This window comes from Rana temporaria, chromosome 12 (genome assembly GCF_905171775.1).
Source record: "Rana temporaria chromosome 12, aRanTem1.1, whole genome shotgun sequence".
NCBI lineage: Eukaryota > Metazoa > Chordata > Amphibia > Anura > Ranidae > Rana > Rana temporaria.
Window position 1 is genome coordinate 105234925 of NC_053500.1, and position 13663 is coordinate 105248587.

At 42.3% G+C, this 13663-nt stretch overlaps 1 protein-coding gene across 4 annotated transcripts in view; it reads left to right on the forward strand.

The window, feature by feature from the left end:
- Positions 1 to 13663, forward strand: part of SLC16A5 (solute carrier family 16 member 5) — a 140741-nt gene that overhangs the window by 92637 nt on the left and 34441 nt on the right. For all 4 annotated transcript variants that reach the window (XM_040330072.1, XM_040330073.1, XM_040330075.1 and 1 more), the window contains one exon: positions 6714 to 6922. In XM_040330072.1, the coding sequence (XP_040186006.1) occupies positions 6714 to 6922 (209 nt within the window). The remainder of the gene's footprint in view (positions 1 to 6713; positions 6923 to 13663) is intronic.

Sequence of the window (13663 nt, forward strand, 5' to 3'; positions counted from 1 at the left end):
GTCGTTTCCGTAGAGATACGTCGCGTAAAACTAAGCATGCCCTCTAGGTGGTCTAACCAATGTTAAGTATGGCCGTCGTTCCCGCGTCGAATTTTTTAATTTCACAACGTTTGCGTAAGTCGTCCGTAAATGGCGCTGGACGCCATTTACGTTAATGTCGAAACCAATGACGTCATTTAGCGCAATGCGCGTCGGGAAATTTTAGGGACAAAGCATGCGCAGTACGTTCGGCGCAGGAACGCGCCTAATTTAAATGGTCCCCGCCCCATTTGAATTAGGCAGGCTTGCGCCGGGCGGATTTACGCTACGCCCCCTGCAAGTTTAAAGGTAAGGGCTTTGTGAATCAAGCACTTGCGCTGTAAACTTGCGGCGTTGTAATGTAAATGGGATACGTTACGCCACCGCAGAGTAACGCATTTGTATGTGAATCTGGCCCTTTATACCTATATGTAGACGTTTAATCTTAGTTGATTTTACTTTTCTTTTTCTTTTTTTCCTAGTTTAACTACTTCCCTACCCGCTCATAGTCATATGACATCCACAGATGGGATCTCCCATCCTAGGTGGATGTCGTATAATGTCCTGGGCTTCCCGGCCGTCTAGGGGGCACCCGCAATCACGGCAGGACCATGAATCTGTGTGTGTAAACACACGGATCCACATCCTGTCAGAGGTGAGGAGACCGATGTGTGTTCCCAGTACAGAGGAACACACATCGATCTCCTCCTCTTGTGAGTCCCCCTACAGTTAGAATCACACACTAGGGAACATATTTAACCCCTTCAGTGCCCCCTAGTGTTAACCCCTTCCCTGCCAGTCACATTTATACAGTAATCAGTGCAGTTTTATAGCACTAATCGCTCTATAAATGTGAATGGTCTCAAAAATATGTCAAAAGTGTCCGATATGTCCGTCGTAATGTCACGGTCACAATAAAAATCGCAGATCGCCGACCATTACTAGTAAAAAAAAAAAAAATGCAATAAAATGATCCCCTATTTTGTAGATGCTATAACGTTTGCGCAAACCAATCAATATACGCTTATTGGAATTTATTTTATTTTTTTACCCAAATTGTGTAGAAGAATACGTATCGGCCTAAACTGAGGAAAAAAATAGTTTTTTTATAGATTTTTTGGGGATATTTATTATAGCAAAAAGTAAAAAATATAGATTTTTTTTTTTTTTTAGTTGTCTCTATATTTTTGTTTATAGCGCAAAAAATAAAAACCGCAGAGGTGATCAAAAGAAAGCTCTATTTGTGGAAAAAAAAGGACATCCATTTTGTTTGGGAGCCACGTCGCATGACCGCGCAGTTGTCAGTTAAAGCGACGCAGTGCCGAATCGCAAAAACTGCTCTGCTAAAGAAGGAAGTAAATTCTTCCGGGGCTGACGTGGTTAAAGAATATATAAGCGCTGACAATCTCCTTGATGCCTACTGTAAGTGACAGTAGTACAAGGGTGCCCGACCTTTTAAAGAGCGAGGGCCACTTAAGCGACTTGGTAACCAGTTGCGGGGCACAATGAGTGGAGCGGGTGGATGACAGGTCCATGTCGCTCTACTCTATGGGCTCCCTTGATCTGATCTGCCCAGATGGAATGGGACGGATCCCCATTCTCTGTTTTTTTTTTTTTGGATCTGATTGGAGGTAGGTGGGTGTATACGGCCACAAGTCTGGTTACATCTGTGGCTCAATAGAGGTGAACAGAGGGTCCGATTGGGTCAGACCGATCATGCCAAAGGGGCCTAAGGCTGCTTTCACACTGACAAGCTGTCACTGGGGCACTTTACAGGCGTTATATCGCTAAAAAAAGGACCTGCAAAGCGCCCTGAAAGAGCCACTCCTTTCACTCCAAAAATTCCTGCCAGCTGCATCTTCGACGCGCTGTAGGAGCGGTGAATACAGCACTTCTAAAGTGCCCCTGCCAATTGAAATCAATGGGCAGCGATTCTGAACGGCCGGCAAAGCGCATTGTGCGGACGGTTTTAACCCTTTTTTACCTCTAGCGGGGGTTAAAAGCGCTCCGCTAGCGGCCGAAAAGTGCCACAAACGGCGGCAAAGCCCTGCTAAAGATATCGGCGCTTTACCGCCAACGTCCGCGGTAGCCTTAGAATGCCCATACACCTATAGCTTATCTGCAGATTTTCTATGGTCAGATAGAAAAGTGGAATAGATTCCTCTACCTACGCTAAACTGTGTGGATGGAAGAATCTCCCACTGGCCCAGGCTTCCATATCTTGCTAGTCGGCATCACTGGCTCTCGCAATATCTGAACATTCTGATTGGGTGCAGGCATTGTTTAGGTTGAGAGCCAGAGGGGGCGACTAGCAAAATACTGAGGCCCCGTACACACGACAGAGGAACTCGACGTGCTTGGCACGTCGAGTTCCTCGTCTCGTTTTGGGATGAAGCCGCCGAGGAGCTCGGCGGGCCGCCTTCTCCTATAGAACAACGCGGCCAACGAGAAAATAGAGAACATGTTCTCTATTTTCTCGTCGAGCTCCTCGGCGGCTCCATCGAGCCAAAACTGTACAGACGACAGAGATTCTCGGCAGAATCCGGGTTTTGACCGAGTTTCTCGGCGAATTCTGCCGAGAATCTCTGTCGTGTGTACGAGGCCTGAAGCTTGGGCCAGTGGGATATTCCTCCATCTACAAAGTTTAGCCTACATGGAGAAATCTGTTGCACTTTTTCCATCTAACCATAGAAAATTTGCAGATAATCTATAGGTGTATGGCCAGCTTTAGACTTCTATTATATCCTGCAGGTGTGGTGCACTTTCTGAAAGCTATCCACACCTGCAGGTAATAACAGAAGTCTATTGCCGCGTACACACGATCATTTTTCGGCATGAAAAAAACATAGTTTTTCAAAAACGTAATTTAAAATGATCGTGTGTGGGCTTCACATCATTTTTCAGTTTCTGAAAAACGACAAAAAAAAAATTCGAACATGCTGCATTTTTTAACGTCGTTTTAAACGATGACGCTTTTCGTGTTGTAAAAAATGATTGTGTGTGGAGTAAAACGACGTAAAAAACCTGCGCATGCTCAGAAGCAAGTTATGAGACAGGAGCGCTCGTTCTTGTAAAACTACCGTTCATAATGGAGTAAGCACATTCATCACGCTGTAACAGACAGAAAAGCGCAAATCGTCTTTTACTAACACGGAATTAGCTAAAGCAGACAAAAGGCGAATGGAACTTCCCCTTTATAGTGCCGTCGTACGTGTTGTACGTCACCGCGCTTTGCTAGATAATTTTTTTAAAACGATGGTGTGTGGGCAACAATGTTTTAATGATGAAGTTGGGAAAACGTCGTTTTTTCGACATGCTGAAAAACAACGTTTTTTTTCATGCTGAAAAATGATCGTGTGTATGCGGCATATGGCTCAGTGCAGGTAACTCACAGTTGTTCTGCGCTGCACCTGCAGATCAGTTTAAAAGCAGCCCAGTAACCACTACAGAAAAGATATACCCGACTGTGATTTTAGTAATAAACTTACCTTTAATAACAGTCTTCCATTCAGGAATCACCGGCTGTTGCTGTCCCAGGCAAAGTGCATTTGGAATTACTCCGCTTGTGACAGGAGGCGGTGCTATACAGGAAGCATCGGCTTATGCGGCTTGCTTTCCCTACCGCCGGCTTCATTATTAGTTCTGATGCGGGTCGGCAACCCACAATCTGCCCTGGTTCACACTGGGTACGATTTGGAACGATTTGAGATGCGATTTGACATGTCAAATCGCATCTCAAATCGGCAGCAATTGTCGGCAATGGCACTGTCCTAATCAGTGCGACGCCGCATCTGCGATTTAAAAAAGTAGTTCCTGCACTACTTTTTGCGATTTCGGGCCGCGATTTACATTAAATTGCGGCCGAAATTGCGGCAAATCGCGGCAAAGTCGCGCATTTTACCGCGATTTTGAATTCGCAGCAGTGTGAACCTAGGCTCTGGGCTTGCCATCCCAGAGCAGGAGGTCGCCGGCCACATCAGAGGGTTCTGCGGGCCACTGGTTGGGCACCCCTGCAGTAGTAGATACATTGTGATAACTGGGCTTAAAGTTTATCTAATCCCAAAAGCAGACGTAATATATTGCAGTTTACCAATTTGTAGATGGCAATCATACATTGACCAAGCCAGTAAGTCTGTTTTCTAACTTCATATAACAGACTAAGCTATAAGGCAAAAAGGCTAAGACAAATCAATTACCACTGACAAGAATCAACGTATTTATTTATGTAAAACCTTTATCTCAAAAAAAAAAAAAAAAAACTGTTGCTGTAACTATTTATAAAGCGTTAGCTTGAATTCAGATTAAAAAGTGGTTCCAAAGGTTCAAATGTTTTTTTAAACCACTTCAGCTCTGGAAAGCTTTACCCCCTTAATTACCAGGCGATTTATTTTTATTTATTATTTGCGGTGCAGCACTGTGTTTGTTTAACCACTTAACGCCCGCCGCACGCCTATTTACGTCCACAGAATGGCACGTACAGGCAGATGGACGTATATATACGTCCTTGCCTTCTAGCGGGTGGGGGGTCCGATCGGGACCCCCTCCGCTGTGTGCGGCGGGCGGCTTACCTCGGGGAGCGATCCGGGACGATGGCGCGGCTATTCGTTTATAGCCGCTCCGTCACGATCGCTCCCCGGAGCTGAAGAATGGGGAGAGCCGTATGTAAACACGGCTTCCCCGTGCTTCACTGTGGCGGCTGCATCGATCAAGTCATCCCTTTTATAGGGAGACTCGATCGATGATGTCAGTCCTACAGCCACACCCCCCTACACTTGTAAACACACACTAGGTGAACCCTAACTCCTACAGCGCCCCCTGTGGTTAACTCCCAAACTGCAACTGTCATTTTCACAATAAACAATGCAATTTAAATGCATTTTTTGCTGTGAAAATGACAATCGTCCCAAAAATGTGTCAAAATTGTCCGAAGTGTCCGCCATAATGTCGCAGTCACGAAAAAAAACGCTGATCGCCGCCAATAGTAGTAAAAAAAAAATTTTTTTTATAAAAATGAAATAAAACTATACCCTATTTTGTAAACGCTATAAATTTTGCGCAAACCAATCGATAAACACTTATTGCAATTTTTTTTACCAAAAATAGGTAGAAGAATACGTATCGGCATAAACTGAGGACATTTTTTTTTTATATATGTTTTTGGAGGATATTTATTATAGCAAAAAGTATTGCCAATTTTGTTAAAGCGACGCAGTGCCGAATCGCAAAAACTGGCCTGGGCATTTAGCTGCCTAAAGGTCCGGGGCTTAAGTGGTTAACTGACAATTGTGCAGTCATGTACCCAAACAAAAATGACATCCTTTTTTACCCACAAATAGAGCTTTCTTTTGGTGGTATTTGATCACCTCTGGGATTTTTTTATTGTTTTTCGCTATAAACAAATAAAGGCCGACAATTAAGAAAAAAAATAACAATATTTTTTTACTTTCTTTAATGCATATCGCCCAAAAATGTCAAAACAAAATTTCTTCATCAATTTAGGCCAATATATATTCTCCTACATATTTTTGGGGAAAAAATAAGCATATATTGATTGGTTTGCACAAAAGTTATCGTGTCTACAGACTATGGGATAGATTTATGGACTTTTATTATTTTTTTGTTTATTGTTTTTACTTCGACGTTGCAGTGGACAAATCTGACCCTAAGTGACACTTTTTGGGGAATTACACAGAGCAGCCCCGATCCTCTTGATTTTGGGTCCCCAATCGGCGGTTCTGTCTCCTGCCGAGTGCCCGCTTGGCTCCCGCTGCTGTGTGAACCAATGAAGATACAGAGACCTGGGAGAGTCACTGCTCTAATGCACATCGCTGGATCGAGATGGGGTTCAGGTGAGTATATGGGACAACCTACATATATGATTTTATACTGATTGCTTAACCACTTAAGGACCGCCTAACGCCGATATACGTCGGCAGAATGGCATGGCTGGGCACATCAACGTATATGTACGTTGATCTTTAGGCCCAGTCGCGGGCGCGCTCCCGCGACCCGGTCCGAAGCTCCGGGACCGCGGGACCCGATCGCCGCTGGAGTCCTGCGATCGGTCCCGGAGCTGAAGACTGGGGAGAGCCGTGTGTAAACAGGGCTTCCCCGTTATTCACTGTGGCGGTGTCATCGATCGTGTCATCTCTTTTATAGGGATCCACAATCGATGACGTCACACCTACAGCCACATCCCCCTACAGTTGTAAACACACATTGGGTGACACATAACCCCTTCAGCGCCCCCTGTGGTTAACTCCCAAACTGCAACTGTCATTTCCACAGTAAACAATGCATTTTTTGCTGTGAAAATTACAATGGTCCCAAAAATGTGTCAAAATTGTCCAAAGTGTCCGCCATAATGTCGCAGTCACGAAAAAAATCGCTGATCGCGAATTTTTTTGACCTAAAGACTGAACACATTTTTGTTTTACCAGATTCTTCCATCGACACTAATAGTACAGATGGAAGAATCCACCCTGCAGGGCTATTGTATTCTGTAAGCCAACACCAAATTATTATTTTTTTGTTTACAAACTTTTATTGAAGAAATAGATGGTGGTACAAATCCATACAAGCAATGCAGAAACACCAAATTTAACACATCAGATACATTTTTTTTTTGCCAGTAAAATGTTGTCTTGCTAAATGGATGTTATCACAAATTGTAATTACATCTTCTTTTTGTGCAGGTTGCCTGTGGGAGAAGGCAAAATGGAAACCCCAGATGGACCATGGTCATGGTGTGTTCTGGCTGCTTCTATGGTGACCTATGCAGTGACCTTAGGATTTCCTTCTGCTATTGGAATATTTTATACAGATCTCCAGAACTCTTTTAATGCTACCAACCAAGAGACCTCCTGGTTTCCATCAATTATTACAGCTGTCCTGCATGCTGGAGGTTAGTATGTTCTCTACATAGACATAAATGGTAATGATCCATATTGTATTTTAATTTGAGTAATTTCATATATTTTATTAAAATATTTGTTAAAAAACAAGGAAAGCAATAACACAAGCCTACTAAGACTAGCCATGCAAGCAGTGAGATGGAGCCCCTGGCACTACAGTTCATTGAGGGAACCATGAAAACGGTGTTCAAACCAAGTGAGGTATCACCGCGATCGAGAGCAACAATTCTAGACCTCCTCTGTAGCTCAAAATATGCATCCTATAGAAATTTAGAAATTTTTAAACGTTGGAGATTTTTAAGGGTAAAAGTTTGACACCATTCCACGAGCGTGGCATGTTGGGTATCATTTTACTCGGCGTAACATTATCTTTCACAATATATAAAAAAATTGGGCTAACTTTACTGTTGTCTTTTTTTTTAATACAAAAAAGTTAATTTTTTCCCAAAAAAGTGCGCTTGTAAGACCGCTGCGCAAATACAGTGTGACAAAAAGTATTGCAATGACCGCCATTTTATTCTCTAGGGTGTTAGAAAAAAATACTGTTTTAACCTTGTAAACGCCAAATCTGAAAAACAGGCTTGGTCCTTAAGTGGTTTAGCTCTGGTATCCTCTCAGTATTTCTATGGTTTGATTTACTGTTGGGTGCCTATCGGTGGAAGTCTTTCTATGTGGGAGCCGCCTTTTTAAGATTTTACCCATTTACTACTCTTATTCAAAACGGTAAAAAATGTTTTTTAGTAGATATACTGTAATTTCTGAAGTAGTGACACTGCCTTAGTTGTCTCCTGTACTTGGCCATGTGATATGTGGATCACATCATCAAGTACAGAGGATCATTGTGCTAAACATTATCAGCATTCATCTCTGCCTGACGCTCTGTTCATATTTTGTTTAACAATGGTGTGGAACATTTACAGCTGGCTGCCAATTGGCACCAAAGTATCTGCGCAACAAGGTAAGCATCCACCCAAAAGTTCTGATGATAGTTTAGATTTTAAGGGTTACATAGATTAACCACTTGTCTACCAAGGTACATTTATAAATATCAAAGTAGACAAGTGGTTAAATCAATCTCTCAGTTTTTCTTGTGAAAAAGCCCATGCTGCTGCAACAGACAGCTCTGCCATCATAGATTAGATCAGTCTGGAGAAGTACCTGCTACATACAAAAAATGGTGCACTGTCTCTTTAAAAAATAATAATAATTAAAAAACAACATTTAAAGTTCAAGATCCCATGAAATCTCCAATACAGTGATAATGTGGTCTATCATAAAGTGCTAATGTGCAAATAAATTCATAGTTCAAGAATCCATAAGTTTAACATCTCATATACCAATAAACAAAAAATAAAATATATCTTTCACCAAAGTGCTATAGTGTATAAATTCATAAAGTGCATTTAGTCCAGAATTCATAGGCTTCAGAAATGTCCATGCATTGCATGATATGAAAGAGGTAGATTAAAAATCCATCCGCTCTTGTCCCGCTGATATCAAAAATGGCACCTGAGTGAGAGACCACCACCGTCAGTCTTATGGCTATCAAGGTAGGCCCCATCTCCCTGCCGATGGTTTGATTCCCGGGTTCTCCCATTCCACCAGGGAGCCTGGGACCACTGGAAACGGCTTCCCCAGTGAGAGAAGGAAGAAATACCTCAGGAAATGGGAGTGATGTGTATTATGTCAATGGCATTGGTGGATAGGAAAAACATAGGGGGCCAGATTCAGAAAGGAGATACGACAGCGTATCTCCAGATACGCCGTCGTATCTCTGAGTGTGCGTGGTCGTAACTATGCGACTGATTCAGAGAATCAGTTACGCATAGATTTCCCTAAGATCCGACCGGCGTAAGTGTCTTACACCGTCGTATCTTAGGCTGCATATTTACGCTGCCCGCTAGGTGGCGCTTCCGTATAGTTACGCGATGAATATGCTAATTAGGTAGATACGCCGATTCAGAAACGTATGTCCGGCCGGCGCATTTTTTTACGTCGTTTACGTTAGGCTTTTTTCGGCGCAAAGTTACCCCTGCTATATGAGGCGTAGCCAATGTTAAGTATGGACGTCGTTCCCGTGTCGAGTTTTGAAAATTTTACGTCGTTTGTGTAAGTCGTTCGCGAATAGGGCTGTACGTAAGTTACGTTCACGTCAAAAGCAATGACGACTTGCGGCGTAATTTCGAGCATGCGCAGTGGGATTTTTTCACGAACGGCGCATGCGCCGTTCATAAAATACGTCAAATACGTGGGGTCACAGTGAATTTACATAAAATACGCCCACATCATCCCCATTTGAATTAGGCGGGCTTATTTCAACACACATACGTTACGCCGCCGTAACTAAGGGCGTAAGTTTTTTCTGCATACGGAACTTGCGCCCTAAGTTACGGCGGCGTACCGTATCTGAGATATGTTACGCCGCGCCGACAGATACTGCAATGTATCTGAACCTGACCCAGGGGCTCTAACTGACCCCCAATGTCTCTATAAAAAAGGACCTGCCACCTGTTAGCCCCCTTGTGATAGCAATAAAGTAAAAGGGGGAAAAAAAAGAAGAAAAAATTGTATAAAATAAATAAAAATAGCAAAAACATTTACAAAAGCTTTCCTCGCCTCTACACACACCCCATATAGAGAGTGCAGCATAGCACAAGTACATGTACTGTATGTAAACATCAATTCTACCACACATGTGAGGTATCAACGCGAACCTCGGTGTGAAAGTAATATTTCATAGTTAACTCTAAACTGATAACGTGTAACGTTATTTAAAACATCCCCTTTATAGCATTTTGAGTACCATCGTTTTTTTTCCAATTCCACAAGCATGCACAATTTAGGACTTGGCATGTTTGCGATCTAATTACTCAACGCAACCCTATCTTTTATATTTTACCAAAAATTGGGTATAATATTGTGTTTATGAAAATGGAAGGTAGAGGGCGCTCAACCACACAATAGTGATTGTGAAATGTGGAATACCACACAACACCGTGCAACAATTAATAATAAAAATAAGTTTCCAAAAGCATATGTGAACAGTGATTACTGAAACAATATAAATCAATATACAGCAGAAATGTCCCACACAGATGTGCATGAATACGCAGATTCCTCTGCAGTGTAAGCAAAAAACACTGAAGTTCACTATGTTAAACACCAAAAAAATAAAAATAAAAAAAAATAAAAAAATAAAAAAATAGAGTCCCAATAGCATGCATAGAAAGCCAAACGAATCTTGACAATTGCTGTGATCTTCCTAGTGGAGAAAAGTAGAAAATGCCACCACCATACTTTTCAAATTTCACTTGTTTCCACCCAAGGTGCTTTGTATATAAAGTGCTCTTACCAGAGCCTGTTGACCACTTTACTTAAAAAGATGGTCATACGGGCTAGTGCAGGATTGTGCCTACACACACATGGATATGGACTATTGAATCTCGTTTCCAGGCGTTCCAGATAAGGATGATATGCAAAAAAAGAGAACCGGTAGACGCCGATAGCGTAATAACGTTTTAATAATAAAAACAACTAAAAACAACGGAAAGCCAAATGGCCTCTTACTTTAAAAGTGCCTACCCGGCACTGGGACTGCAGGCCTGTCACCGCCAATCTGCGGTTCAAAACTTGGTTTATCAGGATCGGATACCACCGCCGTAGTTCCACCATAAACTCCTTCCTGTCAGCTTCACCAGAGCGGGGGGGCGTCTCGTGACCAGGACTGCCTCCAACGTCCGTTTCGATTACTCGTCTTCAGGGGGGCGTGCCTGATCACATTGCATCTCTGTATTTGTAGTCAGTATGGCTACTCAATTGTCCAATTAGGGAAAATTCCAAACTACACAGCCCCAGTGCCGTTTAAGCATTCATCAAAATAATTAACAATACCATAATCAAGCAAATGCATACATTGAATAAAACATCCCTACAATAGTATTGCAAAATTTCTTTCTTAAATAGCTCCTACACGGAGCTAGATGAAAAAAATAATAATAAAAATAAAAATAAAAAACGGCATCTCTCGGGTCCCTCCGGATGTGCAATGCAGCCATCCAGAGAGCATGATACTCAATTGGACAATTGAGTAGCCATACTGACTACAAATACAGAGATGCAATGTGATCAGGCACGCCCCCCTGAAGACGAGTAATCGAAACGGACGTTGGAGGCAGTCCTGGTCACGAGACGCCCCCCCGCTCTGGTGAAGCTGACAGGAAGGAGTTTATGGTGGAACTACGGCGGTGGTATCCGATCCTGATAAACCAAGTTTTGAACCGCAGATTGGCGGTGACAGGCCTGCAGTCCCAGTGCCGGGTAGGCACTTTTAAAGTAAGAGGCCATTTGGCTTTCCGTTGTTTTTAGTTGTTTTTATTATTAAAACGTTATTACGCTATCGGCGTCTACCGGTTCTCTTTTTTTGCATATCATCCTTATCTGGAACGCCTGGAAACGAGATTCAATAGTCCATATCCATGTGTGTGTAGGCACAATCCTGCACTAGCCCGTATGACCATCTTTTTAAGTAAAGTGGTCAACAGGCTCTGGTAAGAGCACTTTATATACAAAGCACCTTGGGTGGAAACAAGTGAAATTTGAAAAGTATGGTGGTGGCATTTTCTACTTTTCTCCACTAGGAAGATCACAGCAATTGTCAAGATTCGTTTGGCTTTCTATGCATGCTATTGGGACTCTATTTTTTTATTTTTTTTATTTTTATTTTTTTGGTGTTTAACATAGTGAACTTCAGTGTTTTTTGCTTACACTGCAGAGGAATCTGCGTATTCATGCACATCTGTGTGGGACATTTCTGCTGTATATTGATTTATATTGTTTCAGCAATCACTGTTCACATATGCTTTTGGAAACTTATTTTTATTATTAATTGTTGCACGGTGTTGTGTGGTATTCCACATTTCACAATCACTATTGTGTGGTTGAGCGCCCTCTACCTTCCATTTTCATTATCACAATTCAGTATTGTTCTTTGAGGAGCAGCTTATTTAGTTTAATTTAGTACTTATTTATATTTGGCGCGGAATTTTCTATTCTACATAATATTGTGTTTGCTTGTACTAAGATTAATTTTGGTGCATTTTACCTGAAAATATGCGCTTGATAACTAACTCTGCAAATATTGTCATACCACACCCTTCATCTAGAGCAGGGGTCTCCAAACTTTCGAAACAAAGGGTAGGTTTATTGCCTTCCAAACTTTAGGAGGGCCGGACTGTGGCCAATGGGAGTTGGAAATGCCCTGACATCGGTGGGAGTAAACAATACAATGGTGGTCAGTGGAAGTAAATAAATTACATCATTAGTGTCAGTGTGAGGAACAGAGCCCCATCACTGGTGTCCGTGGGAAAATTGGTTCCTCGTCTCAGTGGGAGGAATACTACCCTATTGAATAGTGCACTGAGGGCCAGATAATGGCAGGCAAAGGGCCACATTCTGCCCAAGGGCCGCAGTTTGGAGATCTCTGATCTAGAGAGAAAAAAGAAAATCAGCTGGTATGGACTCGGGGTTGTGATTTAAAAACTGTATAAAGAAGAACGCATTCAGGAGCTGGTTAGGACAATTTTTTTTGTTTTTGTTTTCGTTGTTTTTTAGATATTCAGTTTTTAAACTACAGCCTTGAGTCCATACCAGCTGATTCAGATTTTGTTTATGCCCCTTAAAGGAAAATTCTGGAAAAAAAAAGTAAACTAATGCAGCCACCACATATGAGGAGTTGTGAGCTGCAATACATTTTTGCTTTTGGGTTTAGATCCACTTTTTAATACCTGTGGTGCCTAAAATTATATGGAAAAAAACACCTTTTGAAATATCACTTGATGTAGCAGCATACTTCCCTTTAATTAGGCCATTGCCTAAGGCCTTGCATTCGCAGGGGCCTCACGGCTGCCTAATTTGCCCAATGCATTACCCCAGTTTTGAGTAACGGGACCTTAAAGCTGCTGTGCTCAGGCAGTGTTAAGAGCCCTGTCTCAGGAGCTTGGCCGCCAGCATCCCTATCAACCAGTGAATATCGGTGGCACCGACACTTGTAACGTCAATGACCCATCATGCCCTCAATCAATGACATCACAAAAGGGGCAGGTTCACCAGGTGACATCACCGAGTGGCCCCTGCCCCTTAGTTATTTAAGAGCTGTCAGTCAGTAGTGGGTGTCGTGATGATGATGTATCTTGTCAATGGATCTTTTGATTTTTTTTAATAAAGGACTTTTCAAAAACTTGTGTTGCTTTTTTCTTTTACTTTTTACACTTTTAGTGAATGAGTAGGGGTAATATGTACCCCATACTCATTCACATGGGGGGGCAGGATCTGGGCTACCCCCTGCCCGCAGACTCCCGCAACCACCGGCCAGGGTTGCGGGGAAGAGGCCCTTAACCTTGAATTATTTTTCCCATCATGGGCGTGAATGGGGCCTCATGTCAAGTTTTGCCTAAGGCCTCACAAAGCCTTGAGCCGAAAACATTGGAATATATACTTCAGGTGCTGAAGCACCGTATTCTTTCACAGACATTTGCAGACTGAGAACAATAGAATGCATTCAACGACATAGGCCATGTACACAGTGTCAGCATTTCAACATATCAAGTTATTCCATGGCCATGGAAACATTTAAATGTGTTTTGTGACACTTAACTATTTGCATTTTACTATTTATATTTAAAGTTGGTGTAAACCTTAACAATGAGCTTCTCATATTTGCTCCCTTTTATTCC